We start from the raw sequence: 27,477 nt of genomic DNA, 5'->3' as shown, positions 1-27,477 counted from the left end.
CGAAGCATCTCGGTGGAGCAAACACACTGTGCATTTGAACTGGGCGAGGAGGTGAGGTGTGGTCGTGAGTCTTGAGCGCGTCACCAATACTTGAAAATAGTCATCCGGGAGTATGTTTGTGCACTAAATTACTGCAAGAACAGCCGTAAGTTGCCGTAACAATTAATATTTGCTGAAATGTGCCAAAAAAAACTATGTACCTTACAGTTTCTATCACACTGTTGATCGTTGGGCTCAGTCTGCAACGACCTGCAACACACTGCATGCAACGATTCAGTCTATCTTTAGTAGTAACATTTCATAAAAGCAGGATTTTCTTCTTTAATTACTGTAATCGAGTGAAGCGCATTGCTTCCCAAAAAGTAAACACTTAACCTGGCTCGCTGTGCTAGTGTATCTACTTGAACATAATCGCATCCGTTGGGATTTGCATTGGAATGCATGCTTATTGTGATTACCGAAACTAGTGACTGTCGAAATGGGTTTGTGGGGGCGAGGCACACTGCCAAAGCTACACTAACTACACTTGCCTCCCCAAATTCGTTTCGATAGTTAGAGCTTGCGGAATTGTGACGCCAACCAAAGGAATCCCCAGTGCTAATCGTATTGGCATTGTTTCTTCAGATGTATTGGTGGCTGCTAGCATTCTTCCTTGGTGGTCTTCTGCAAACTGGTAAGCAAATTTCTCTGGCTCAACTTTTTCGAATATGTAATGTGAAAGATTTGACACCACTTCACTGAATGTTCCAAATCACTGCTTTTGACGTGAAGGTGTCTGCCAAGAGTGTCCAAGGGGATGGGAGGACTATGACAGCTCGTGTTACAAATTCAACCGTTCTCCATTGCGGACACGTGATGAAGCCAGAGAAGCATGTCAGGCCTACAACTGTGACTTGATATCAATTAACACATTTGAAGAACACCGCTATGTAGTGGAGTGGCTGCGAGTGCATGATCCTCAACACCGAAGGTTGGTCCTGTGACAGTCCTCAGGCCCTTATAGGTGGCGTGCATATGACGTCACACCATAGCTTTACCCATGCTTTTTCCCTCTTTCTGGTGAACCGGTGCACCCTGCCTATACGCGTGCTTCTTTTCACTCTTTCTGGTGATCCAGCTTACGCAAATGCACCCCACCTATAGTCCGAACAAAGTGTAATCCAACGTTTTGATTCACACAGGTGGTTTACGAGCGGCTTTGAAACCTCAGAAAATGTATGGGCCTGGGAGGGTGACGGTACTGCATTCAGCAACATTGAGTCGCTGTGGCTTCCCCAGCAAGAAATTTCGTTCTGGAAATACGTCTCCTACAAGTAAGTTCTTTTCTTTTCATGCGTTAAAGGGGTTGCAAAACCATCTTCAAACTTTTGGAAGAAATAACGTTGTGAATATTGATTTATGTGTATTAAACATGCACATAAAAACGTTGTGCTTCTGCGATCCCGCGTTATGAAGCTTTTGCACTCCGAAGGTTGCCCTCTGGGCAAGCTCCTCTGTTGCTCTCAACTCTTTGCTGCCTCAGCTGATCTTGGAGTGAGGTTTTACCATGGAGAAAGGAAGTGCACATATAAAACGTCACTTCCTGTTTATTTGCCGACGTCTCTCAGCGCTGTTCGGCACCACCGTCAATGGTGGCTTGAAAAAAAATTGCAGTTTTAAAAAGCCCACAGTTAAAAAAACCGTTCAAATAAGGAATATCAGGCTTTGCGTGTCAAATCCATGGACTACAACGTATGAAACGTAGCCATATATTTTGTGGGTTGCACACGGTTTCTCAACCCCTTTAAAGCGACTCCTATAATCTGTACGAAAAGCTTCATTTTATACGTTTGGCTGCATTCCCAAAGTTATTTCCACTATTCTTCCAACTCCATCGATCTCAGTAATGCTGTGTATGAAACCCAAGCACTGTGCTGATCGCTGCGTGTGTGTCAACAGCTTTTCAGAGGAATACAACCGTTGGGGTCTGCATAGGGTACCACCAGGAGACAGCCTAGCCTTCATCTGTGAGATTCCAAAGGAACGCCTCCATGACGTGTACCTTCAGGAACGGCCTATAGGTAACCGCTGCAGGCCTTCCGTCCCGCGGGTGAAGAGTTCCACATCATCCGCTGATGTACAATCACGCTTCCTTCCGCAGACTATGGTTACGAGGTGCAAGACTGGAAACACATTCCGCAAGGCCCTCGCATTACTCTGGAACCTAAAAATGTAATGTTCGATGTCAGTGGGCGAATTCGGCAGAACGAAATATCCCTGCGATGCGTAGCGAGTGGGTATCCTCCTCCGACGTACAAGTGGTTCAAGGTTAGTGCTCTTATCTTATCTAACTGAGTCGCACAACAAGCCTGTCTGGCAATGCAGAACTAGAGGGGAGGGCAGTTCACGTGAGCAGAAATGGACTGCACAAACACTGACATAGAAAGGAATCGATTGATAAGTTGACTTATCGTATTTACTATTTATGTAAGTAAAAGCTCGTTAATTCGAATTTCACGGGGAATAAAAAAAAACTTAGAATTAACCGGAGTTCGAAGTAACGAATGTACAAGAATATGGAGACGTACTCAGCGCCGGTAATAGCGGAATCGGCAGTTTATTTCGAAAAAAAGCCAGTGATCATTCTCTGCTTCTTTTCCTTGAACATAATCGCTGACAAACTTTTTTCGAGCGCATGAACGTGATGCAGTGAGCCTTCTTCGTTCTCTTCACAAGAGAAAAAGAGACGCGCAACATTGAGCGCCTCCATCACTTGCGACGCAGACGGGTGCACCGGTGGGTCCTCCTCTTCACCCTCGTCATCGTCGTCGCAAATGTTCGTAGCCGCGTCCTCGCTGCCGACAACCTCACAAATGATGTCCTCGTCGGTCAGTGCACTGCAGATCGCCACACCACTGTCCGCATCGACGTAATCAGTGAAGTTCACATCATGGAGCGCCTCAGACACACACCAAAAAGAGGAAAAACTGCCGACGAACACCGTGGGGAGTGGGGACGATCAGCCACGTGGAAACAGCAGCATGAGAGATCACGGGACAAGAAAGAAGGAAACTAAAGAGGACAACAGGGCGACCTCCAGAGCAACCTCTTGTTTACGGCGACGCCTATCCGTGGGCGGCAAAAACTTTGATATTCAACCTTTTTTTTGCGCGCGTGAGGTGGCGCTCAGTTCGAATTATCCGCAGCGGGTGCGGTTCGCGTGAGAATTAACGAGCTGCGTTTTACATGCGTGTCTATGGGGAGTTGGCGGCACTGTGAATTATCCGATAATTTGAATGAACGAGTGGTGAATTAACGAGCTTTTACTGTATACTATATACCGTACGTATATTGGATGCACTTGTGTGTTTTATGCGCCCCCAACTTGAGTACCGAAATGCTGGTACTGTTTTGTTCCCCACATATTAAACGTACCCCGACTTTAGTCGCGCGGCCGGATCGTCTCGCGCAGCGCCAGCCGCTGTATCGCGCTCGCCCAGCCACTTGCACCGTGCAGTCAATGAGAACGAGTGCCTGGCGCCAGAGGGATGAGCGATGAACGTAGAGGAGTATTTCGTCCACGCTTGATGGAGCGGAAGATGATTTGGTGTGCGAGAATTGTGACGTTCGATCCCCGAGAGATTGCCGCGGGTATCTCGGTATAAAATGGGAATTCCCCCCCCCCCCCCCCCCCCTATTTAAACGCACCCCCCTCAATGGCACAATGTTTTTGGGTAAAAAGTGTTAATCTTATACACGAGTAAATACGATAAGTCAAGCCGAAATTCAGTTGTGTTCAAAAGAGAAGGTAGAAGACACAGCTATCCCAAGACCAGCTTCCGCTTGATGCAGCATAAACGTTGAAACACCCTCCCCACCTTCCACACACAAACCGCACACCTTCTAGAGGCACTATATAAAAAGATTCTGCAGCGATAGCCAGAACTAGGTTGCGTGCTCATGATTTACACATTTACTCTTCGTATATATACAGCTACACGCACTTAGGAGGTAATTTCTTTTGTTGTATAAATTTGCTACACACAAAAGTTACACGGTGATGAGTGCTAAAAAGTGAAACAGTGAAAAGTGCAATAGAGGACTTGGATGCTAAATTGTACAAAAATTATCTCGCTCTTGCTTTATTTCCTAACTTCACCAGCTTCCGGCTGGTGAAGGGAGGCGCCCGGAGTGGCTGCCTCCGTGCCCCAAATCGTAAGAGCTCTGGTAGAGGGAGTAAGCAGCTCGGACTACATTCAGTTGTCAAAAGGGCTTCCATTTTAATAATCTTGCATATCAAATATGAATTGTTGATGGTGCTTATAGGTTGCTTGTGTGTGTGTGCCTTTGTGCCATATATTTCCTTCTTTTGCAGGAGGAACGCCAAAATGATGCCAGCTTTGACAAATACATCGATCCCCTATCCAATGGACGTTACACACAGACGGACGGAACGCTCACCATTCACCGTCCAGACATGGTGAAGACCTGCACCTAATGTAACATTGTTTATTGCAGTGTGTGCAATAGGTGCACATGCGAAATATGCGTGGCATGTGTGATTGTAGGCAGCGCGCGCACGTGTAAAAAATGTGTTTGAGCCTTTTTTCTTTTTTTTTGTACGGTTCAGTTCTTATCTCTCATATTTTTTTCTTCGCATCCACTCACACAACCTTTGCTCAATCGTCTTGTTACAGGAGATCGACCGTGGCAAGTACCACTGCACAGCAGAAAACAAATTTGGAACAGTGTTGTCTCGGCCTGCTGAACTCAGCTTTGATAACATCGGAGAATTCAACAAACACAGAGCAGGAGACAGTGGCAAAGAATACTGGGGTAGGTCTTTACAGCATCTATCACTCTGAACAACGTTCCTAGTGAGGTGCGGAGCACTGGTAGCGTCTAGGCAACACCGCCTATATAAAGAAAGCCTGCTTAGCGCCTCCTCTTCCTCCGTCGCCACGTGGGCATATAACGTGTACTGTATTTACTCGCATAATTTGTGCACTTTTTTTCACCGAAAAATGACGTGAAGGTTGGGGGTGCGCAAATTACGCGAGGCATTAACGAGCCGACTTGAAAAATGTGCAAAATCTGTTAAAAAATGGTCCTTTAGGTGAATAATACAATACAATCTCGGGGATAGGAATCTCACGGGGTAGCGGGAGACATTCGCATCGTCCGAAATTCGTATAAAAAAAATTACACCAAAATAAAACTTTAGGCAAGAAAATAGACAGTAACTCTTCATTTTCTATAACTGTCAGTGAAAGAAGTCGGTCGTAAGGGTTTTCTCTCTTCGTTTTTTGCCAATGCTGTAAAAATTTGCGAGATGATTCAAAAAGGCCCAGCACGTGCTTTCCACGCTTTTTCTAAAGCGAGCTTCTCCTAAAGCACGCGTGCGTTAGGTGAAGCCAGCTTGCGGAATGCTGACGCGTATGTTGCCGCCAGAAGTTTTCCTGATATGTTCCCTCCACGTGTTTTGGTCGTTCTTTCCTAAGCCAGCGCAATGTCACACAGCTTCGCGGTTTATTGTAGGGAGGGGATAAAAGGTCAAAACAGAGATAAGATTCCGTACGGGGTAATCCCTTTGATCTTATGTCCTCCACCAAGGGAGAGTCATTGCCTGCATTACGCAACATGATGTAGGGAATTCGTGGTGAGGATCTCCCTCCTTTTTCGAAAGAAGGAGCAGCATGCGCCCCGTGACGCTAGAGCGTCAGGGGGGAACGACCTCTGTTGCGCACGAAAGTAGGAATGCGCAAATTTATGCGAGTTTTTATTTTCACAACTTTTTTTGTGAAAAAGTGGGGGTGCGCAAATTATGCGATGGCGCAAATTACGCGAGTAAATACGGTATTCCCATCGAGCGACATTCTCCAGAATGCTACAGCGGATGATGAGAAAAACGTTGCATCTTTCTGCTATCATGTGAGCGTGAGCACTCAACGTCGTGTCTTCACGTACACTGCTAACCGTGGGGAATATCCTGCGACACAGCCACAAGATATTCTGTAGCAGACGACAGGAAAAGACGCTGACGGTGTCATCCACAAAGTGTCGTCTGCTAAGTGTGCAGTGCGCCACTCCCGATATTCCGGCACCGTGTGAATGTTCCACATAACACTGGACGGAACTTCGGGTCCGTGAGCAGTGTTTTGGCTTTTTCTTCCACTAGAATGTCTTCCGTGAGGAACTGAGGACGTTGCTCGTGTGAGTACACGTATAGAGTCTGGATGTCGTCTGCTTCAGCCACTTGCAGCAGATGGTTTCAAAGATTGGCTTTCTGTGGCTACCAGTGACTGCCCATGCGGCTGATGGCGGCTCATCTTCATAGCTACGGCCGCTTAAAGAATGGCCGTGATTGGCGGACTCTTAATGTGTATTCCATGTCACTTAATCGATCACGCTTTCTTTATCTAGGTTAAAGCCCCTAGCTTTCTGCGGTGGAAAGTTAACATTTTCGCGGGGATTTACAAGTCCGCGAGATTCTGCAAGTAAGAGAAAACAAGCAAAAAAAAATGTTGCAGCATTCTCCCAATATCGCTTACTGTCTCGTCCCGTGTGCTTTTCCAGCCTTTTGTAACTTTTCAGTGTGCAAAGAAAATTCGACTCATCTCTTACAATTTCTCTCCGGGCATTCCTGTCATTGAATTTCTTTTCGTCGCGACACATTCAGCCGTGATAGTGCCAACAGCATCACTCGCGACTGATCGGATTTAACCTGCGAAAATGTTGCAGATCGATTGAAATCCTTACATGATTCTGTAATATTTCGAAAAATTCCTGAAAAAACACGATTTTAAGGGAAACAGCAGGTAGCCCGCGAGACATGGCCTATTCAATGAAATTTCACAGAAAGCTAGGGGCTCTAATCTAGGTGGCGTTGATCTGGGACAGGAAAGGATAAAGTGATTGTCAGTGTCTTCTCTTCCTGCTTATCTCGTGTTCCTTTGCAGGCAAATCAGTGTCGTGCGATCCTCCCCAGCTACCCGCAAATGTGCACTTCTTCTGGGTGCGGAACTCGTTCCCAAACTTTGTGGAACAGAGCCGCAGGGTGTTTGTGTCCAGTGACGGAAACATGTATTTCTCTTCCCTGGAGAAGATTGACAATGCCTACTATTCGTGCAACGTGCAGAGTGTCATATCCTCGACTGGACAGAGTGGGCCATTCTTCTCTCTCGCTGTGGATCCTGCCTGTAAGACCACTTCTTGCTTATAAGGGCAGGGTGTCTACCAACCTGGAAAACAGGAAATTATCAGGGAATTTTGATGCGACTGGAAAACTCTGGGGGGATTGTCAGGGAATTTGCCAAAAAGGCAGCTGAGGTCAGGGAAAATCGCAGACAAGTGCCGTCACGACGTGCAGTGAGTCGCGACTGCTGATGAGCGGTTGAGCAGCCATGCCTCAGCAATATTGCCGTGAGTAGCACATCGCCAATACAACAAACTCAGAGGCAGAAAAGTGGGGCAGTCTTACTAATTTCCCAATAAATGATCCGTTTTAATAGGGATCTGTATCAAAACGTAGCAGCAGGCACCAAGTTCCCTTTTTTTTTATTCGGGGAATTCGCTTGAAGTAGTCAGTGAAAACCTGGAAGAGTCGGGGAATTTGAAGGCTACAGTTTAGTAGACACTCTGAAGTGTTAGAGGGAAAGTCCGCTCCATAATGTAATTGAAATAAATGTCAGGAAAAGAACATTTTGGTGACCTTTTTGCTCGAAATCAATGTGCTTCCAGAAATGCGAAAGAGAAAACGCATCTGTCTCCTGCTCGACAACTGCGCAGCTCATTATGTTGTAGGTGTGAAACCAGTGAACGTTGATCTCGTATACTTTCTGGCAACACTGTACCATAAAGTGGTCTTCACCTGGCATACAAACGCATGAGGTGAAGCCCTGTTTGCATAATGGTGACGCCTACCGAAAGAATGCCGGCGCATGTGTTAGCACGACTCGGCTTTTCCAATACTCAGTGTCCAGCGATGCGTTTTGCAACGTACGCTACAAGTGCGCATTACAATACGGCAAGGCGCCTCTGGCAGAAAAAGAAAGACTGATACCTCATTTGAGCGCAATATTCGAATAAGTATCGAATTTTTCCAAAAATCACTATTCAGTTCGACATCCAGATCGGATAGACAGTAGAATCTCGATGATACGAATCTCACGGGGTCGCGGAAAAAATTCGTATCATCCGAAATTTGTATCAAACGAATTAAACCAAAATAAAAATTGAGGCAAGAAAATAGACAGTGACTGTTCATTTTCCGTTACTTTCAATGAAAGAGGTGGACTCTAATACATGGGAAGAATAGGCATTCCGGCCGGGACCGGAAAAGAATTCGTATCATCCCGAAATTCGTATCATCCATGATCGTATCATCGAGATTCTACTGTACGTACAACTGTTCAACTCTATTTTTAAAAATTTGGAACCACAACAACGTTATTTTGGTGATGATGATTGGGGTGTTTCCACCAGATCTCGCCCATAGCTCGCGGTAATGGGACTGTGAAAATTTGGAATATTGGCACAGCCCTGCCGACTTATGTACCGACTGTCTTTTGCAGCTAGTGGACAAAAGCTGCAATTCCCAAACAACTTTCCAAAGGCCTTCCCAGAAGCACCACTCGCCGGAAGCGACGTCCGACTGGAATGCGTTGCCTATGGATAGTAAGTTGGATATTCTTGCAGTCTTTGTGTCGTAGATAGTGCTTCAGTGTTTCACTGTTTTAGGCATTTGAGAGGTGGCGTATTTGTACAATTCTGATGAACCCCCCCCCGACAGTAACGTACAGGTATAAATAACTCCCGAAAACCCAAAAACTAACTAGATGTTGATTCTACCGCGTGGATAAAAAAAGAAAAAAACTGGCAGATATGATGCAAGTTACATCAAGTCAACGACAGCGACAGGGATGTTTATTTGAGCTTGTCTGTCGCTACGCGCATGGTTCGCTTCGTTGAATGCGGTCCGCAGCAAGATCTTTTTGGTCAGTACCAGGATGTTGTGCTTGATATGCTTCAGGATGTTGGCCAGCAGCAGGGCGTTGAAGGACCGTAAGGGTGTGCCTTATGGTCACTGTAGTATCTGGAGGTTCGTTCACTGGTGAAAGTTTCAGACAGGAACGCATGTATCTTGGCAAGTGGCACGTTGGGGGAAATGTACATGGACACCAGCAGGATGCGTTCCTTTTCTTCGTTTCTTTTCTTCTGTGTTTCGGCCGTGCGACATATGGGACAAGATCGGCATAAAATTGAGCCCTTAACAGCTGTCGCTGTAAAATTGAATGCTGAACACCACATACCCATAAAACATACATTATGGAATGCGCATACGCATACCCACGGGGAAAAAATCTAGTGTTACACTTCGTCAGCATTTCTCAACCCGGGATTACGATGAACCCAGGGGTTCGGCGAGCCTTGTCCTCAGGTTCCGCGAACGGAATACTGTTCAGCGCTCGCGAGTGTAACTTGACCGCCTTCAAAGCTATCTCTCTCGGACAGCCTGGGAAAGTGCGTCACATTTGATTGTTGGCATTGGGATTGACATCGATATTGCAGGAGCAGGTGGCTGTGGCTAAAGGTCATTCCAAAGTGTAGAGCCAGCAGCTGTCATCTTTATGAGCGAGGTTAACGCGCAACTCAACTCGACAGTTTCATTGCTTTTGTTTTTCTCCTGTTTTTCGAAAATCATTACCTTGGTAAAATCATGATGGACCTAGGTCCTTAGGATTTACAAGCATCAGTGGGAATCCACCACGCTTTAGTATTGTGAAACAGATGAATGAATCCGGCAAGCGACATCCCGCGACTGAACAGTAAACAATTAAATAAATTATAAGTACACAACTAAACAAAAATTATAATTACACGATTAAATAATCAGTTATACAGAACAAACAGTTGCTATGTATGCGGCATCTGGTTCACCTCACCCACTTCACCATAGGTTCCTTGAGGTCATGCTGGCACGATCACGGGTTCCTTCAATTAACATAAGTTGAGAACCACTGCACTATGTCATTGTCGGAGTCATCCATTGATCACCAGAAGTCGTCTTCACTTTCATCCGTGATGTTTGGTAAAACCACACTTTCTGAACGAGTGCGCGACCATCGCCTGTGGGTATGCCTTCCAGGCACCATAAATCTTCACTGAAGCTTTGCACGTGAAAATTCTGAAAATTCCGCTACTCTGCAGGTGAAAATGCCTTAAGCGTGCGATGCCACTCGCTCTCCCTTCTTTTCCGCCAGCACAATCACTTTCCGCAGAAAACAAACTTCATATTGAAACCACTTTTGCCGTAGAAGCTAATGTTGAGACAGTCCAAAAGGAAATCATGTGCAAGAAGCTCGTCCAAAACTCACAAACACGACAATCAAAAACGTGATGACGGGACCACATTGGAATCATGACAAGCATGCTGTCTCTTTGGCTATGTGGCTAGCCACCCCAGTTAAAAAAAAAAAGTTTCTGTAGTATTTTCATTTTTTGGACTTCATTGTAATTAGAGCCTGAAGTTTTGGGGAAATATTTTTTTCTAAATTCGAGAAGTAAAAATCGGGTAAATAAACACATGCTCTAAATTCGCGCGAATTCGGGTGAAAAAAAACTTCCTCTGTGCAAAATTCGGGGTGAAATCAGGCTCAGTTACTCAAATTAACTGAACTGGTTCAGTACAGATGGTGATGTAAGTGCATTGCTGCCAAACAAGTTAGTGTGCATTCCTACGGACCTCTCGGTGAGGGCAATTTGCCGGGTAAAAATCGGGTTTCACCCTAAAGAGGCAACCTTCAATTCGGGGTGCAAATTCGTGGAAGAATCGGGTTAAACCCTAAAACTTCAGGCTCTAATTGTAATGAAGTCACGCACGTGGTTTCGAGTGCAAATTTTGAGGCAAAATGTGTCGGAATAGTGCAAATACTACGGCAAATGAAACTGCTATGTCATTCATGCGGTTATTGTTGCTGTACGCAGCCCGGTGCCTTTCTACAATTGGACACGCCTAGGAGGTCCAATGCCTGAAGGAGCCAGAGTGGAGAGTTACGGCCACGTGTTGTTGCTGCCCAGTATTCGTATTGAGGACATGGGCGACTATGTTTGCACCGCGTCAACCGGAGAAGACGCAATCCGGAAAACAGTTACGCTCAGTGTACAAGGTACTGTATTTTTCGTGGTTTGTTGCTTTTTGGGTAACAGAGCTGTACCCCAAAGACAGCAATTAGTACCTCAATATATCGTCATGATCATTACGGCAATGTTTGTTCATAACATAGAAGTTGATAGGGGGAGGGACTAGAAGAAAAGCTTGGAGAGAGGGAAATGAGGGAACCAATGAATTTGTAAGAAGGCGATGCCCTCTCCCAAAGTCTGAGTCCAGGAGCCGCCACGAATAGGTACTGCCTTTTGCAAAAGTCCTAAAACTTTCTGCGGTGGACAATTCCGCAGAGTAGAATTCACAAATCCGTGGGTTGTTCCACGTTGGGATTGTACTTTATTTGTTGTGCATTATGCTGCAGCCAAAAATGAAGAATTTACGCAGGATGCCTTCACTGCATAGGCATTATTCTTTAATGCGGCACAGCCGAGAAGCTTGGAATAACGACGAAAGCCACTCTGTCGTTTCATGCAGCTTCCCCGGAGTTCACCATCGAGCTTGAGAACCAAGTGTTGGATGAAGATTCGAAGTTCATGTGGACCTGCGAAGCCTTTGGAATTCCCGAGGTCACCTATTCATGGTACAAAGACGGGAAACCCTTGCACGGTAACGAGACGCTGGACCGACGTCAACGTTACAAGGTGAATAATTGATTGAAGTAATGATTAATTGAAATACAGTTGGACCTCATTAGAGCGAAACGCGATACAAAAGCTCTTCCATCTCTAAAGACCGCCTTAAGGGCATCAAAAGAAAGGGCGCAACCACTGTTCTGTGCCCTCAGCGGAGATGTGCTGCGGGCGGATAAGGTCATGGGGAATATCTACTTCCCAGGGTGCATTGAGATTCGAGTTTCGAGCAAGATAAGGGATTCCGCAAAATTCCACGCCAAACGAAGGATTCCACGATGGCCTTATCCTTAATCCTTAATCCGTGGCCTTATCTATGGTATGTCTTTCTAGGTGTATAATAACGTCCTCCACATCGACGGCCTTGTACGAGGAATAGATGAAGGCATGTACCAGTGCCGTGCGTCCAACAGTTTGGGCATTGCTTACACCACAGCTCAACTCCGCATGCTCAGTAAGTTTCGATTCACGAATGCCAAGTAGCGTTGTTTTTCATGCATTATTGTCCCTTTTTTTTTGCGCAGCCTTGAAGCCCCACTTTCAGAAGTATCCCTTAGAGAGTGAGATATTTGCTGCCGAGGATGGCAACATCACAATACCTTGTCGGCCTGAAGCGGCACCGGTACCAGAGTACACGTGGCGCCGTGACGGGTACAATGTCCCAACGGGTGGACGCATTCAGGTGTGTGCTGCTAATTCCTGTACAAGAACATGATGCTGGTTGATTTTATATTTGAGTTTATATTTCATTGATGCGAGCAAACAGCACTGGACGGCTTCCTGTGTCTACCAGTTTATCAGTACTATTTGAGATATTAAAAGTATTAGATAAGCATGAATCGGCGCGAATATGCCGGCAAATACTGCCGGCCAAATGCTGGCCATATGTCTTTATTGGCATATGCCGGCATGATTCGGCAAATACTGTGTGCTGTTATGTTCACGGTTGAGTAAGAGACAGATTACAATTATCACAACATATGAGACATTGCCATTTTCTCTATAGCAGTGCCTGCAGCTGTGCTTTCCTAATTAATTTTAATAATGTAATATTGCCTTTTTCTGCTGTTTTCTGAATTTGAATCTGCGCAACACTTTTCCACGTACGCCACGGCCGCATTTTCTGATTCAACCCGAGCAACTTCAAGTTGTTCTCGAGTGAGTCTACCTGGGTGAAAATTCGAGAGTGGGCGAGAATGAGGTCACAACCCTCTGGCGAAAGATAACTAGAGTAACTCCAGAGTGAAAGCTGTCTCTGCGTAATGACACAAGCTGAATTCTGATCGGGACTCACCATTGACGACAATATTATGTTCGTGTGACTTTCATTAACTTTTTAAAACTCTCCTTCAAAGTGGAGTCTTCAAGGGTTATGATGTTGCATGTACTTATGTCGTCTACTACTACTCGTTGAAGGTGTCGGAATGTTCACGATCCACATGTAACGGAGCGCTGAAATTTAGCTCTATTGCAGTTCTTGATGCATACTAATGGTAATCAAATGTCTGAGTGTTGTGAGTGAATTTAGTGTATGTGGGAATGCTTAATCCCATTATCCCAACATTCCCCAACTGTTCGTGAAGAATGCTGTGCTTTGTATATTAAAGTGTTCCATATTGTGCAGGTTCGTAGTATGCTTTGCCATGGTCGCCAGTTCTTGCCATCGCGCTAAATCTATAAATACAAATGTTTATGCAACTGCTACAACAGCCATGTTGAAAACAGGTTGGGAGTTGCTCTCACTAGGCGAAAATTCCAGTCAAGGGCGGCTACTCTCCGGGTCATGTGATGAACGAGGACAATAAGTGATTAGCAAGCTTGTGGGTTGCATATAAGAAAACACACCCCAAAACTGCAAATTATAGTTGGCAATATAGGGCACAGTTGCCGACAACAACAACAACAACAACACTAGGATGATGATGAGTGGGGTATTTCATCTGAATAACCAAAACATGGGGAATGTTTGAATGGATATTAATGGTTGCAATGCTTTGAGAGCAGATCATGGGAAACGGCTTTCTGCGCATCCAACCTGTACGACCAGAAGACGAAGGAAACTACACATGTACGGCAAAGAACTCGCTTGGTGCTGATTCCAGCCATGGACGCCTGGTTGTTCTTCGTGAGTCATTGGCACTGCTTTCTACCTCATGACGTGTGTTCCTAACAGCACGAGAACGTTGATTGGGCTGAAACTAAATTCCTGTTTCTGCAGCACCACCAAGGAACCTGGAAGCACCACCACCAAAAGTGGTGGCAATCGTGCGAACGATGCAAGAACTGCCGTGCCAAGCATTGGCTCCACATGCGTTAGACATGGCTTACATCTGGTTGCACAATGACTTGCGAATCTACTTTGACAAGCAGCCACAGTACATGGTGGTGCGTCAAAATTTTGCTTCTACCTTTTTCTTTTTTATGTGTGTGCATCTGATTTCTAGTGTCCTGTACTGTAGAGCCTGATTATCCTGCTTTTCACCAGAACTGTGGTCCGCACCCTTTGATCATTACCAGTAAGATCACTGTTTCAAGGAGTGCTTCTATCGTGTCATAGTGCAGAAGTATTGAGTAGTTGAACCTCTATATAAGGAAATTGAAAATGACTACACTTTAGTTCGTTAAATAGGATAATTCGTTAAATTGAACTTGTCGAGAAAAAAATGGTCGAAGCGCCGACCCGCACAGCCAATTCTAGCGTATGTCATTGCGTGCCATAAGACTGGCTTTAAAATATGAACAGCACTCTTATTTTTAATACGTATCATGCAAGTTTTATAGAGCACAAACGTCATCGCCGTAAAAAAAAAACACACAACAACTTGCCTGAACCGTCCTTTCTGATGCAATCACAAACTGTTTGTAACTCTCGAATAGCAACGTTGTTTTTCTTTCCGCCCTTACACACAGCATAAATCTTTCACATCATCTTTCCCATAATCATCTCCGACACACTCACCATAGCTTTGGCGCTCTATGGCCTTTGTTGCCTTTGTGCCATTAAACACATAATCAATCAATCAATCAACACGGCATAAATTATCGCAAGTTTCTTGTCAACTGACAAAACCGTTAGTTTTCGGACTGCACTAATCGTAAAGAACCACAGGAAACAGATCGAAACACGAAAATGACACGGCAGCGACCACGTGGCTCCAGTAGCAAGAAGTGATGAGATGGATGCCCGATCTGTGTGATGAGCCGATTACGTAGCCCCACTTGACAACGTCTACGACCAATAACAATGCACTGTGATGTTGACATTATTCTTCCCTTCCTCACATGGGGTGGGGGCTAATGTGCGGCACTCCTCCCTTACCTCTCTTTCCCCCTTGGGGACTGGCGCATGTTGCATGTGCTGCTGTAACAAGGCTCAGCGAGGTTCAACTGTAGTTGTTGCTCATAATGTTTCCTAAAGGAATGAATGTAATGGATGGCATTATTGGAGAAAAGCAAATTTGCTGTATTACGAGATACAAAAGGGAACACCTCTGACAACCAGCTGTGGTTTGCACAAAAGAAATGCATCCCTATCATCCTTCTAGCTGAGCAGCTTCTTTGCTTCCTAGGGTCGGATGCCGGGATACCTGCTGATTCCAAACGTGACATTTGCTGAAGCAGGGCGGTACACATGCATTGCAAAGACATCCGTGGGAAGAGTCTACACCTACACTGAACTTCTCGTTGTTGGTGAGTAGTGTTGCAAAACCAATGCTATGGGCATTCGTACTTTTTCCCCTGCGCGGATCTGTAGCGATAACCGCACCCGCGCAGACCTCTAGATGTTGTGTCTTTCTGTGGTGATTGAGTGCACCTTCTGCTGTTTCTCTTTAGGTCCACCTGGTGTTCCCGGTGCAGTGTTGGCCAGTAACATCAACGCAACATCAGGGATAGTCGAGTGGGCAGATGGCACGAATCATGGCTTCCCCATCACTAGCTATGCCATCCAGGGTCGCACAGATCACAATTGCACCTGGCGGGAACTGTGCAGTCAGTACATTTTCTGCCTTTGGGGATGCCCATAAATAGAGCCAGACGTTTTCGGGTTAAACCCGGTTTGACCTGAATTTACCCCCCGAACGACCCGACAAAGAATTGGGTATAACCCAAATTCTACCAGCCGTTACGAGGCTCGCCGTAGCTCCCGTCCCGACAGTTTGCTTTTTTGCACAAAAAAAAAAAACTATTCGCGCATGCGCGACATCTGCATGAAAGGACATCTTTGATTTTGACAGTATATTTCTTAACCCTTTCCTCCCCCTGCCTCTCCTTTCCTCCTTGTCAGATTTTTGTGATCCCGCTTCGCAAATGGTTCAAGATCATGTGTGACCCCCCCCTCCCACATGCCCCGTCAGATTAATATCTTAATAGTTATCATCTGTCATGGGCATTCGACACAGTGATATCAGTTCTTGGGAATGGGTCCTCTTCAATCACGCGGTCGCGTGTGAGCTTAAATAAAGAGCTCGCTTCTGAAATTAGTTAGGTCATATTTTTGTGAATTGAGAAAAAGATGAATGTGCATGCATGACAAAACTCATTTGGCCACAAACTTTGTTTTTTGTGCCAGAATTTCCGGTTGACATAGAGCTCTTTGGAGTACTGTGGCATTCTGAACTGCTAGCAGGGCCTCTGGTGCCACCTGTTAGCACTTGTCTCAGTTATGACAAAAAATTACTTACGGTAGCTCATTCTGGAAATCAGCTCTTCAAATGTCATTTGTAGATGATTACGAAGTATAGGGCAATTGCGTTAAACGAAAACTTGAAGAGGACGGAAGATTTATTCACGTAAAGCGGAGCTCGAACGAAAGGGATTCGCTCTAAATGAGGGCTTGATTTGTTCACAGTGCATACTAGCTGCATCATAGACAAGGCACGACTCACTAGGCTTTGCCTTACATTTGTGGTTACACGATCCTGGACATAAGAGGCGCTCATTCGTATTCCAAAATATTTATGTACAGGAAAGCAATATCTCAGGGCAGAAAATAATCTTGCTTGTTTGTTTGTTTGTAAGAAAAAAAAGAAAGGAAAAATTGAACAATAATCTGTTTTACACACTTGCATTCACTAAAACATCCATATGGGCTTTTTGGTAACATACTTCCATTTCACTAAAAGTGCTAAAAACAAGGACAACAACACACACACAAAGCTCTGACACTGTGTGTGTGTTGTCCTTGTTTTTAGCGCTTTTAGTGAAATGGAAACACTCGCATTCCTTTCTTCAGCCGTGGCTCTGTCAAGATAGTTAGCAATGTTAAACCTTATCCAGTCGGGAATCCCGCCAACGCAGTTTGAGAAAATATGAACCATTGTCCTTTTCTGTGGGCTGTGTAATCAATAGGAAGGGTCTTGATCCCTTTAAGACAGCGAGGCTTGCTTACTTTGCCAGCCGGCAAAGCGCAATGCCGTAAGCGGCAGCGTTCTGTGTCAGTTGTGTTTGTGCACACCATTACGGTGATTCGTTGCTTGCTATTCTTTCCTCCGGCATAAGTATTGTCTTTACTACAAGTAATGGTTTAACAAGTAACTGACATGCCGGCCGGTGCACAGTCGGGTGCTGCAAGGCAGTCTTGTTCAAATAGGCCTTTGCGCACATTTGTGTGTTCGAATTACTGGCCGCTTTCCCCCATCGAAATACACATGACCTTGATGGGACGAGAGTGTAAGTTTGAATTACCCGGAAGTTCACATTACCCGGAAGTTCACATTGCCCGGAAGTTCACATTGCCCGGAAGTTCACATTGCCCGGAAGTTCACATTGCCCGGAAGTTCACATTACCCGGAAGCTCACATTACCCGGAAGTTCACATTACCCAGAAGTTCACATTACCCCAAAGTTCACATTACCCCAAAGTTCACATTACCCCAAAGTTCACATTACCCAAAAGTTCACATTACCCAAAAGCTCACATTACCCAAAAGTTCACATTACCCAAAAGTTCAGATTACCCAAAAGTTCACATTACCCAAAAGTTCACATTACCCAAAAGTTCAGATTAGGAGGTTTCGAATCAACAGGATTAGACTGTAGTGGTTTGTGAGGAAGGAGCCTTAGAAAAGAAATAACGTGGTTTCATTCTTGCAGACGTGACCTATGCGGTGGAGAGTCGAGAGACCCCAGGACGACGTCAAGTTCAGCTCGGGGAGGTGTTGAGCCCTTGGAGTAAATACGAGTTCCGTGTGTTGGCAGCCAATGCATTGGGTGTGGGAGAGCCATCAGATCCGAGTCCCCAGTACAACACGGCCATTCACTGGCCTCTTGTTGTTCCGCACAATATTGGTGGTGGTGGAGGCAAAGCAGGATCACTCACGATTTCCTGGACGGTGAGTAAGCTTAGCTGTTTAACCATGCATTAAAACGTGGGAGGTCGGACAGCGACAAAGTGATGCACCTAATGAGATTATGAGATACGTGCAAGGGAAAGTAACATTAGAGCATTAACGAAGTAGTATATAGCATAAGCTATTTAACCAACTGCTAAAGGCAAATTAACAGGAACTTTTTTGTGATGGCAGTGCTCCACTTCTTGTTAGCCTCTCTCTGGTACTCATTGAAGTAGTTTATACCTTTTAAAGTAGTTTTTTTTTTGTTGTTATTTTTCCTTCTCCTGTGGGTTGCATGTTCTTTATCCAGCGCAGTCTGCCTATAATATGACAACAAAAAATAATAAATTGAGCTGGATATAATGCCCCTCTTAGACATGCAGGTTTAAAGCCTTAAAATGGTAAGGCATAAACAAACACAAAGATTGAGGTAACTTCCAAACTGCCTGCTCTTGAATGGAGAAAGAAATTAGATGCTCTGAACAACCGACACAATCGCCTGAGCACGCTTGCGGTCTTGCCAGCAAAACTGAACTTCTCTCTGCACTATTAGCCCAAAATTAGTAGTTATAGTAACTATAGTAGTTAATAGTAGTTAGCCCAAAATTTTAACATATGGGGAGTAAAGGCATTGTGGCCCACACATACGTGAACGAAACACTGCGTAACATCTGCGCAAATAATGATAGACACGCAGGTACCTTCCACAGCCAGTGCTGCAGAGGCACTAGTGCACATGGCTTTGAACATGATTACAGCACAGTTGCACATTCTGCAACTGCAAACATTGAACTGTTCACACGTTTTTTCCAACTGACACGTATTTCTTCATCGACACACAACCTGACTTATTTGTGTGTCGATTTGATTGTCTCTCTTTTATGTTTGTAGCCTCTTCATCCGGAAGAATGGAATGCACCCGAGGTCTGGTATCGTATCTACTATCGTCCCGCCTGGGAACGCGGAGAACCTCGCAAGAAAGACCTACGGAAGTTGGGCAACATTGGCCTCTATGTGGTGCCTGTTGGGGAAGAGAACTACTATTCTCCATATGAGGTGCCCACGTCCTTTGTTCTCTGTCGCTTTTCTGTTTCTGACAATCACCATGAGGTGATGTCCTCGTGAACCCTTGAGGAAAAAAGACCCGCCTTTCCAAAACTTTCCTTCACTAAATGTTAGGCAGAAGAAAGCGAGATGGGACGTACATTTTCAACCGGGCAAGCGCTAATTTTAATGTCGCTCTCAAGGATATTGAGGTGGGAATAGCGAGCCATATGATCATATTAATAACTTTTTCTGATCTGTTTGTGAGAAAGTATGATGTTCCAAACACCCAGGACACTGCTTTCATCATCATCATCTTCTTTAGTGTTTTCGAAGTCGTAGAAATTTGGCCGCAGTCATCTATGGCATGGTCAGCAACTCTGTGGGGCTTTGGGAACGTCTTTTGTGAGCTTTGTTATACACAGTCGCTTCTGTTGTCACACTGAATGTTTTGGACATACAATACAGTAAATACAGTGTACTAAAAGTACAAAAAACTAAAAACGCACTAAAACTAAAAGTTCACTAAAAGTACACTAGTGTAAATATAATACATTATAATGCAGATACAAGTTCAAGCCGTAAACCTGGCGGGAGACGGTCCCATCTCGGACCCAGTGGAGATTTACTCCGCCGAGGGCATGCCACAGGTACAGCCATCCGGAGTATACGCCGTGCCCTTCAACTCCACCTCTCTCAACGTCACCTGGACGCCTCTTGACATCACCCGAGAGAAGATTCGCGGACGTCTTATTGGACACAGGGTAAGGCTGGAACGGAACTCCTGAGGAGGCCTAAACTGAGATGCGTCGTCTTTGCAAACAGATAAAGTACTGGAAGAATGATGAAAATGCAGAAACTGAGGCCCTGATACTCCTGAAGCGAGGCATCGAGAATTGGGGTCTCATCGTGGGCCTCCAACCCAACACGGAGTACAGGGTTGCCGTGATGGCGTACAACGATGCTGGGTCGGGACCCGAGAGCGAGTACTTTGTAGCGAAGACATTTAGGGCGGCCCCGTTGCGACCTCCAACGAGCGTCAAGGTCAAAGCCCTCTCTGACACCAGCGTCAAGGTTACCTGGCGAGGAGTCTTGCCCACCATTGAAGAGGAGTCCATACAGGTGAGTCTTTCATAACTAGAGCCTGAGGTTTTCGGGAAATATTTTTTCCTACATTCGGGGGGTAAAAATCAGGTAAATAAACATGTGCACTAAATTCATGCAAATTCGGGTGAAAAAACTTCCAGTACACTAAATTCAGGGAGAAATCGGGCTCAGTTAAACTAACTGTAGCGGTTTGGTACAAACGGTGATGTAACTGCATTTTTCTGCCAAACAAATAAGTTAGTGCATTCCAACAGACATCCCAGTGAGGGCAATTTGCCGTGTAAAAATCGGGTTTCACCCTAAAGAGGCAACCTTCAATTCGGGGTGCAAATTCGGGGAAGAATCGGGTAAAACCCTAAAACTTCAGGCTCTATTCATAACCCTTCTACGGTCCACACCCAAAAATGCTAAGCGCACCAAAGCTAAGAAAATGCTGTTACGTGCTGTTTTTATGATGGTCATAGTTACTTTACAAAATATTTCAATTAAATTTGCAGCCAGTTGTTTATAATTGAAATTTATAGCCAGCAGTTTAGCTGCTGTGACGTCACTGTTAGTGGCTTCTTTTTGTTTTGCCGAGCATCCAAGCACAGATTGCAGATTTGCGGAACAAAAATTGCAGATTACGGTTGTGATATCTGAAAACAGTCCATAATATAATCACCTTTATTTCGGTCGCATGTCATCATGCGACCATGGATAGTGTTGTCCAAAAAATCCAACAGGTCAATATCTTTTGGAGTACAGAAAGTATGTTAGCAACTGCACCGGTGAGATTCGTTAATGTAAAGAAATATTTTCATTGTTTTTCAAGGCTTATTTGTGGGGCAAGGTTACCGGTACAGCTCAGAGACAGTGACCTTTATGGTTTTAATTGAGTGTACGAGGTTAAATTAATTAAACTTATTAACTTATTATTTAACTTATTAAAAAATTAATTAAATAAGAAAAAATTAAACGAGGCCAAATAAATTGGTTTCTGCTATGTCTCTTCCATAGGGCTACAAGGTACGATACTGGGAGTCCGATCAAGACCTTACGTCTGCAAAAGAAGTATACAGGCCGCTGGATGGTGGGGATCTCGAAGCAGTCGTTTCTGGACTTGTCCCAGGAAAAGTCTATAAGCTTCGTGTTCTGGCTTGGAGCTTTGGCGGCGATGGGAAAATGTCTTCTCCACCTTGGGAGTTCAAAGTTGGTGAGTATCGAGCCTCGGCTGTTCGAGGCTTGGGTCGTGAAGGCTTCCTGTAGCATGACTAAAGCCCAGGGGTTTCCGCAATTCCACGATTTTGTGAAATATCGCGGAATTTCACGGAATCCCTTATTTTTAGGGGTGTGCGGATATTCGAGTTCTTGAATTCGAATCAAATATCAATCAGTCGAAGTATTTCATTTGCGAATCGAATACCCAATATTCAGGTTTCCAAATATCCGACTTCGGGATTCGCAGAATATGATATGAACGACACCTCCCGAAAGTGGGCTTCACCTGACACTTCCCTGCATGAGGTGAAGCTTGCTTTACAAAATTGCCCACGCTGCAGGACCAACACAGACAGATTGTAGTTTAGCTTAAGATTACGTTAGCCCAAGTTTATTAGGCATACTCCGCAGGGGCGGCATCCCTCCCGTGTGCAGTTTAGCGGTGGCAGTGGGGGACTTTGATTTGATGTTTGGGAGTTTGCCTAGACTCTTAAATAATGCCTACAGCACAGAAACAAAAGGGTGTTCCAAAGATGCAACTGCCACAGGGCATGTATTGTAAGCTCCTTCCTGTAAACTTCCTATAAAGCTCCTATAAACTCTGTAGATGCCGAAACATGTTTCAGCAGGTACAAAATGATTGCACGCGACAGACAGCATTCTTTGTCAGAGGATAACACAAGATATCGTGTATCTAATGCTGAGCCGCAACAGTGCTTCGAATCTGTAATTGTACGAAATATTTTTTGTTACCACATTATCCAAGAAAATAAAGTGTTTCCCACTGCAGTGCAGCCGTTGACCGCTTGCCGCGGAAAATCGCGGAGTTTACAAGTCGGTGCCGCAGAATTTTTAATTTGCCGCAGCAGAAAACCAGGGGCCTTAAGCATGATGTATCCTCAAAGGGATCCTTAAATCCTTTAAGAGATGCTCACATACTAAATGCTTTCTCCCTCAACAGGGGAAGGTGTTGCCTCGGCATACAGCGGTGCCGGTTCCACCGTCACCGTGGAGATCCTGGGCTTGCTGGTGTGCCTAGTCCTGGTAGCACTAAGAAGGTGAAGGTGTCTATCACCAGGCATCTAGAGCATCTTCACAGCTGTGGTACATGACTTGTAGTATGGGCTAGGCCTAGTCTGTCACCACTTCCCGATTCGATCCCGGTCTGCAATCCGCACAACCGTACCACACCTACATGCTCTGATCCGTCCAACAGTGGTACGTTCCCTCCGTGGATTGCAGATTTCGGCTGCACATGGTGCAACGCTGGTGCAACGCATTCCATATCAAAAACACACTTTGTTTACACGCGTCTGAAACACTGCTGCATATATTGGCAGCTCATCTCATTTTGATAGGATGTTATCTCACCATTCTCAGAAGGTCATGGATGGTATAATGGCACTTAAAGAAAGTCCGGAAAAAAGACTGAACTCTGTAAATGACTTTAATTGCGTAGCCGTTACATTACCCGTACAATCTGTGATCTGACCTTATTCCGTGTCAGATTTCACACAGTGTGACCTCGGTTTGCTTTTAACCAAATTCCATCTTAAGCTCCATATTCTTGTACAAGGTACAAATCAACTGGAACAAGGCTGGTGGTTTGGAAAAACCACCACAGACTATCTCAAAGACTTCATCCTACTTTGACCACTTGATCATCCTAGTTTCATTCATACTAAGGATTTGTTACCTGCTGCTCATCCTACAGCAGTCCTTCTGTATAGCAGAATCTCCCCGCAGAGGGAGGGTATTGACACTCCAGAATCTCTACTTAACACTGCCATTGGTATTTTGTTGAACGTAAACAGTGTATAACTAAATTTGGAGCAATACTCCCGGTGGGTTGCTTGTAGTCTTGATTCTGTTGTGCTAGGGAGGCCGCTTGTGATCTGGATGTTGCTTAGATACCTTTTGCTTGTTACGCAGTTGTAAGCGGCATCCACATACATTCCATATCGCGCTGTTGTACATATACTTTACAGTGCAAAACTTTCATCCTTGTGATCTGTAATGTTTCGTTTATACACTCTTTACCCCGTATGTAGCCCATATTTTTATACAGATACACTCAGAGATGTACTATATTGAAAAGCAAGCAATTAAAGGATGCCACTGTTATTGTACAAGATGTCGGTCACTTTCCAGGACCTTTTTACATTCATGTTTCATCTGTTTTAAACAAAGTGGCTGATTCTAGAATGGCCTAGAAAAGCAACCAAGCACTTGATTTTCTAGCAGGAGGTAGCTATGTCTACATCAGTGACGTTATTCTGGTCAAAATGTAAAGAAAGACAGAAGGAAAAAAAAAGATGGCTTGTACATCTCGTGCCTTGAGGTGCACAAAAATAGCAAAATAAGTAAGGTATAATGTTCCGTCCAGTTGAAGTTTGACACTGCACACAACATCTCTAAAGCACAAAAAAGACAAAATAAAGAGTCTAAGAAAGTCAAGTGTGCAATAAAGCATCTACCGTGTACGGCACAGAAGAAGTATATCGAATTCCGTACCGACACTTCTTTGGTGACCAACAACAATTTCACTGCAGGTGTGTCCACACAGCATGCCCAGCAGCTGCAGTTCGGCTTGCATAACCTTGCCTCGAGAACGTTTTACCATTACTTAGGGGGTCCTTTCACTGGTACGCCCTACACTTTCTACATATTTACATCCGGATGCTTTACAGCGGCTGAAAAATCGTGTCTTTATGCAATCTCATGCATCACGAGGCTCTCTGCCAGTGCACTCCTTTTCTCCTTTGCCCGTTCCCGCGCCTCCTCTTCTGGCCCCGGGATGGGATGCGTGGTGGGCACGACAGTTGGGGGCCCTTCGGCCCAGTTGGGGTCGAACCTGTCACTACGACCCTCGCAGATGTTGTGCATGACGCAGCAGGCGGTCGCAAGATCTCCGATGCTGCTGAGATCCCCCTCGTATTTTGCAGCCACGCACTTGAAGCGACCTCGTAGGCGAGACAACGTCTGGCTGAGGTACCCGAGCACTCCTGCGATGGCGCTGTTGAATGTCCGTTGTGCTTTTGTAGAAGGGTCAACAAACTGTACCATGACTTCTGGCCGGAGCTCGAACGGAGGTCCTGCCGCAAGGTATGATGTCTCGTCTGAGAGAGAGAGATATATCCAGTGATTAGGTAAACTGTATCTCATGGGTGGGTGTGGCCTTCATAAAGATCCAACTCCTTCCGTTTTTTTTGTGGTACTTTCTTTACCACCAGTTGCACCTTGCAGACGAGCATCACCCTGTTTCCCCATCATACTCCTGCATTTTTGTAACACACAAACAAACAAACCTTTGATTATGTTTGAATATGCCCAGTCCTCTAGACGTCCCGGCCTCGACGGTGTCTGTCCGGCTCGTGCAGCCACGATCTTGCCGTCTTTTCCGACCACGACTTGTAGAAGGCAGACATAGTGGGTGGCGCCTCCCTCTTGTGTCACACCATACTCTGCCTTGACGTACGACGGTGGGCTCACGGTTATGTACATAGCACCTAGGACGCCGCAGCACCCCACGGGCAGGCCGTACACCTCCTCAAAGAAGTGGCTGGTCTGGGTACTGTCGTCTTTGGGGTTAAGGTACTGCGGCAACAAGTGCTGAACAATGGCCTGGGTAGACTCTTTCAGTATGATGCACGCCGATGATCGGCCGACGCCAAAAAGTTGACTTAGAACCTGAAGAAATAAGAGTTGTCTGTTAACAGTCATGCCAAAGGACAGAAATCGGTTACATCCTGGTGAGAAGAGTTGTCATTTCCGCCAAATTACCAATTAAAGACACTCCAATTATGATCATCATCATCAAAATAAAGTTGTTTTGAGTTGCCCAGTGCATGCAGAACTGGGTCATTGCAAGACATGCACCCCTTGTGAGCATTGCAACGACAGTACACTTTGGTGTAGCATGAAATAACAAACACAAAGCATTATTCATTTGAAAACGCAAACAATAGCCAACTCTTCACACATTCATCAGTACCGCACATTACATTTCATTGTACCGGGCTTTAGTTAGCACCTTGTAATGACAGTTGGTTGCCAAGCGCCACAGAAAGACGGCCACTTTCTTTTCGACCGGAGTGGCTAGTCTCCAAGCAGTGTCTTGTGTTTGAATGTAGTCCCTCAACTGTTCGCATAGGTCAGTAAACGTCTCGCGCGACACGTGGAAGTTGTGCAACCAGTCCTGAGCCGTAAACTCGGGCGACATGACGTGATTCCAGAAGTTTTCACTCCGTATTCGAGTCCACACGCGGCGCGGACGACGCGCGCCTTGGTGATTCGCTCCCGCAGGTCGTGGTTCCGGAGATGGGGACCTGACTGCAGCTAGCATGGCCATGAGTCTCCGGTTGCGCTGTTGCAGTATTCGTATTCGACGTTCCTGTCGTCTCCGGCGTATCCTCATCAATAACAGGCCAGCTGCGATTGCTCCAAAAGTGGACAAGTAAAGGCATCGTTCGTGGTTATCCATCACGACAAGTTGTGTTTTCGCTTGGTCGCTCAATTCACTCCGTGTACCGCCGAAACTGTTTGCCCATAGTTGTTCGGATAACGCGTTCAGATGTTTAGATCAGGCGCCGAAAATGTAAGCACAAACAAGCATATTACTACCATAACATTTCTGTCCTAGGGAACGGAGATTTGGCAGTGATAAATCTGGTAGTTTTTTTGAAAATTACTAGATACGTTTAGACTGTTAATGAGGATGCTTTTACAACTTGATTAATCATTGACAGGACGGATGCAAAAGGTACCAGATACCAGCGCCATTACGTGAATGTGCGAAACTTCGTCTTGACTATTGCTCGCTGCTGTGCTGTGCTGTCTGTTTGGTCGTTTGATCCGTCCGTCCGTCGAGCTGTTTGAAGAAGAAATACCATTGTTTTACTATTTTACTCACCGAGACCTTTGGCAACAGCTCAAGTCCAGCACAAACATGCTCACAAGCTACGGGCTTCTTTGTGTGTTGTGAAAAATGTCGCATTGTAACTCGGCGAAACTTTCCGACAACTTCTTGGAACTGCAAGACTCAACACACCGACCAATGTGTGTAGAAGTGTTTATACTACGGAAGCATACCGTGTGAGCTCTCCAGACGCTAATTATACAAATACAGGTGCGTATAGAGGAACGTCTAGGTTGTTTCGACACTGGCTCCGTTTGATTGCGGACGGATAGACTATATATTCCTTTTCAGATCGCTGTCTTATTCCCGTGGCTACGCCTAAAATAATGTCACATACTTCGAGCAAATGCGTTGCAAAGAAAGAACGGTTATTAATAGGACCGTAACGATTGAAGATAGTCGACTGGGCGCTCAGGTGCCAGCGTGCAGTCAAGTTGTGCATCTTTTTTTTTTGTTTTTTGCTTTTTATAGGCTGTGACTTTTGCCGGTAGATTTCCGGCCGCCACCCTCGGTTGAGTGATCTCGCGTTCAGTTGTTTAATGATGTCAACCACCAGACACAGCAGACAATGGCTAAATGAGAGAGCGCTCCGCTTACGTAATCGCTTAAGGATGCGCACCTATAACAGCGTTAGTAGCGGGTGTCAAATGGTTGCATTAACTTTCGTTTCTAAGCCCCGTGCAGTCATCAACCTCGCAAAATTTATCGGGAGTTGGTGAGATTTGTCGTTGCGTTATTTTCCGCGAGTGACACAAGTATGATGCTGACAGTAAAAGGCTTATCCATTGAAATAATGTTGTTGGTTGAATGTGACAGCCATAATAAGTTTACATAAAAAGTGTGAAAGTTTATATAAAAAGGGAAAAGAGAAATCCTCACTCGCAGGATGGACGAGACTAAAGATCCAGACCGGCGGAAGCGAATCCAGGAGCTGGAGCGGATTCTCCTGGATCGCAAATCCGAAATTAACATCGATGGACTGTTGGTAAGTGCTGCAGCTGGTGCCAGCATCATTTGTATCTAGCAAGAAACTGCCACGAGCAAGTGATCTTAAAGTAGGTGTCCGTGTACCGGGGTACTTTGTTGTCCCCGAGTTCTTGT

General features: G+C 45.3%; 3 protein-coding genes across 4 annotated transcripts in view; 2 read left to right on the top strand and 1 right to left on the bottom strand.

Annotated features, from left to right (window-relative positions):
• Nucleotides 1-32: 32 nt before the first annotated feature.
• On the top strand, nucleotides 33-23,582 carry LOC135399121 (contactin-like). The gene is made up of 24 exons (XM_064630837.1): nucleotides 33-145; nucleotides 625-673; nucleotides 772-970; nucleotides 1,182-1,313; nucleotides 1,939-2,060; nucleotides 2,141-2,307; nucleotides 4,355-4,459; nucleotides 4,677-4,815; nucleotides 6,939-7,178; nucleotides 8,553-8,655; nucleotides 10,966-11,147; nucleotides 11,621-11,787; nucleotides 12,109-12,229; nucleotides 12,300-12,457; nucleotides 13,780-13,900; nucleotides 13,994-14,160; nucleotides 15,345-15,465; nucleotides 15,610-15,765; nucleotides 17,869-18,107; nucleotides 18,999-19,163; nucleotides 19,718-19,915; nucleotides 19,977-20,273; nucleotides 21,258-21,453; nucleotides 22,420-23,582. The coding sequence occupies exons 2-24, from the start codon at nucleotides 625-627 to the stop codon at nucleotides 22,518-22,520; spliced, it is 3,645 nt and encodes a 1,214-aa protein (XP_064486907.1). The 5' UTR covers nucleotides 33-145; the 3' UTR covers nucleotides 22,521-23,582.
• On the bottom strand, nucleotides 22,888-26,035 carry LOC135399122 (putative nuclease HARBI1). Its single transcript, XM_064630838.1, has 3 exons — nucleotides 25,492-26,035; nucleotides 24,767-25,148; nucleotides 22,888-24,577 (listed from the first exon to the last, which is right to left on the bottom strand). The coding sequence occupies exons 1-3, from the start codon at nucleotides 25,939-25,941 to the stop codon at nucleotides 24,168-24,170; spliced, it is 1,242 nt and encodes a 413-aa protein (XP_064486908.1). The 5' UTR covers nucleotides 25,942-26,035; the 3' UTR covers nucleotides 22,888-24,167.
• Nucleotides 26,036-26,252: 217 nt separating this feature from the next.
• LOC135399119 (rho-associated protein kinase 1-like) overlaps nucleotides 26,253-27,477 on the top strand; it is a 20,483-nt gene continuing 19,258 nt past the window's right edge. The window contains exons 1-2 of one of the 2 annotated variants that reach the window (XM_064630834.1): nucleotides 26,253-26,586; nucleotides 27,262-27,361. In XM_064630834.1, coding sequence (XP_064486904.1) covers nucleotides 27,263-27,361 — 99 coding nt within the window. In that variant the 5' untranslated portion in view covers nucleotides 26,253-26,586; nucleotide 27,262. The remainder of the gene's footprint in view (nucleotides 26,587-27,261; nucleotides 27,362-27,477) is intronic. The other variant, XM_064630835.1, reaches the window with a different exon arrangement.

Source organism: Ornithodoros turicata, chromosome 6 (assembly GCF_037126465.1).
Source record: "Ornithodoros turicata isolate Travis chromosome 6, ASM3712646v1, whole genome shotgun sequence".
NCBI classification, from domain to species: Eukaryota; Metazoa; Arthropoda; class Arachnida; order Ixodida; family Argasidae; genus Ornithodoros; species Ornithodoros turicata.
This window is presented reverse-complemented; position numbering and strand designations above follow the sequence as displayed.

Coding starts and splice junctions, on each gene's coding strand:
- LOC135399121 (XM_064630837.1), top strand. CDS start 625: ATGTATTGGTGGCTGCTAGCATTCTTCCTTGGTGGTCTTCTGCAAACT. Junction 14,161..15,344: donor AGCAGCCACAGTACATGGTG/GTGCGTCAAAAT, acceptor TTTGCTTCCTAG/GGTCGGATGCCGGGATACCT. Junction 19,164..19,717: donor ACTACTATTCTCCATATGAG/GTGCCCACGTCC, acceptor ATTATAATGCAG/ATACAAGTTCAAGCCGTAAA.
- LOC135399122 (XM_064630838.1), bottom strand. CDS start 25,941: ATGGATAACCACGAACGATGCCTTTACTTGTCCACTTTTGGAGCAATC. Junction 25,149..25,491: donor CAACCAACTGTCATTACAAG/GTGCTAACTAAA, acceptor TTATTTCTTCAG/GTTCTAAGTCAACTTTTTGG. Junction 24,578..24,766: donor ATATTCAAACATAATCAAAG/GTTTGTTTGTTT, acceptor TCTCTCTCTCAG/ACGAGACATCATACCTTGCG.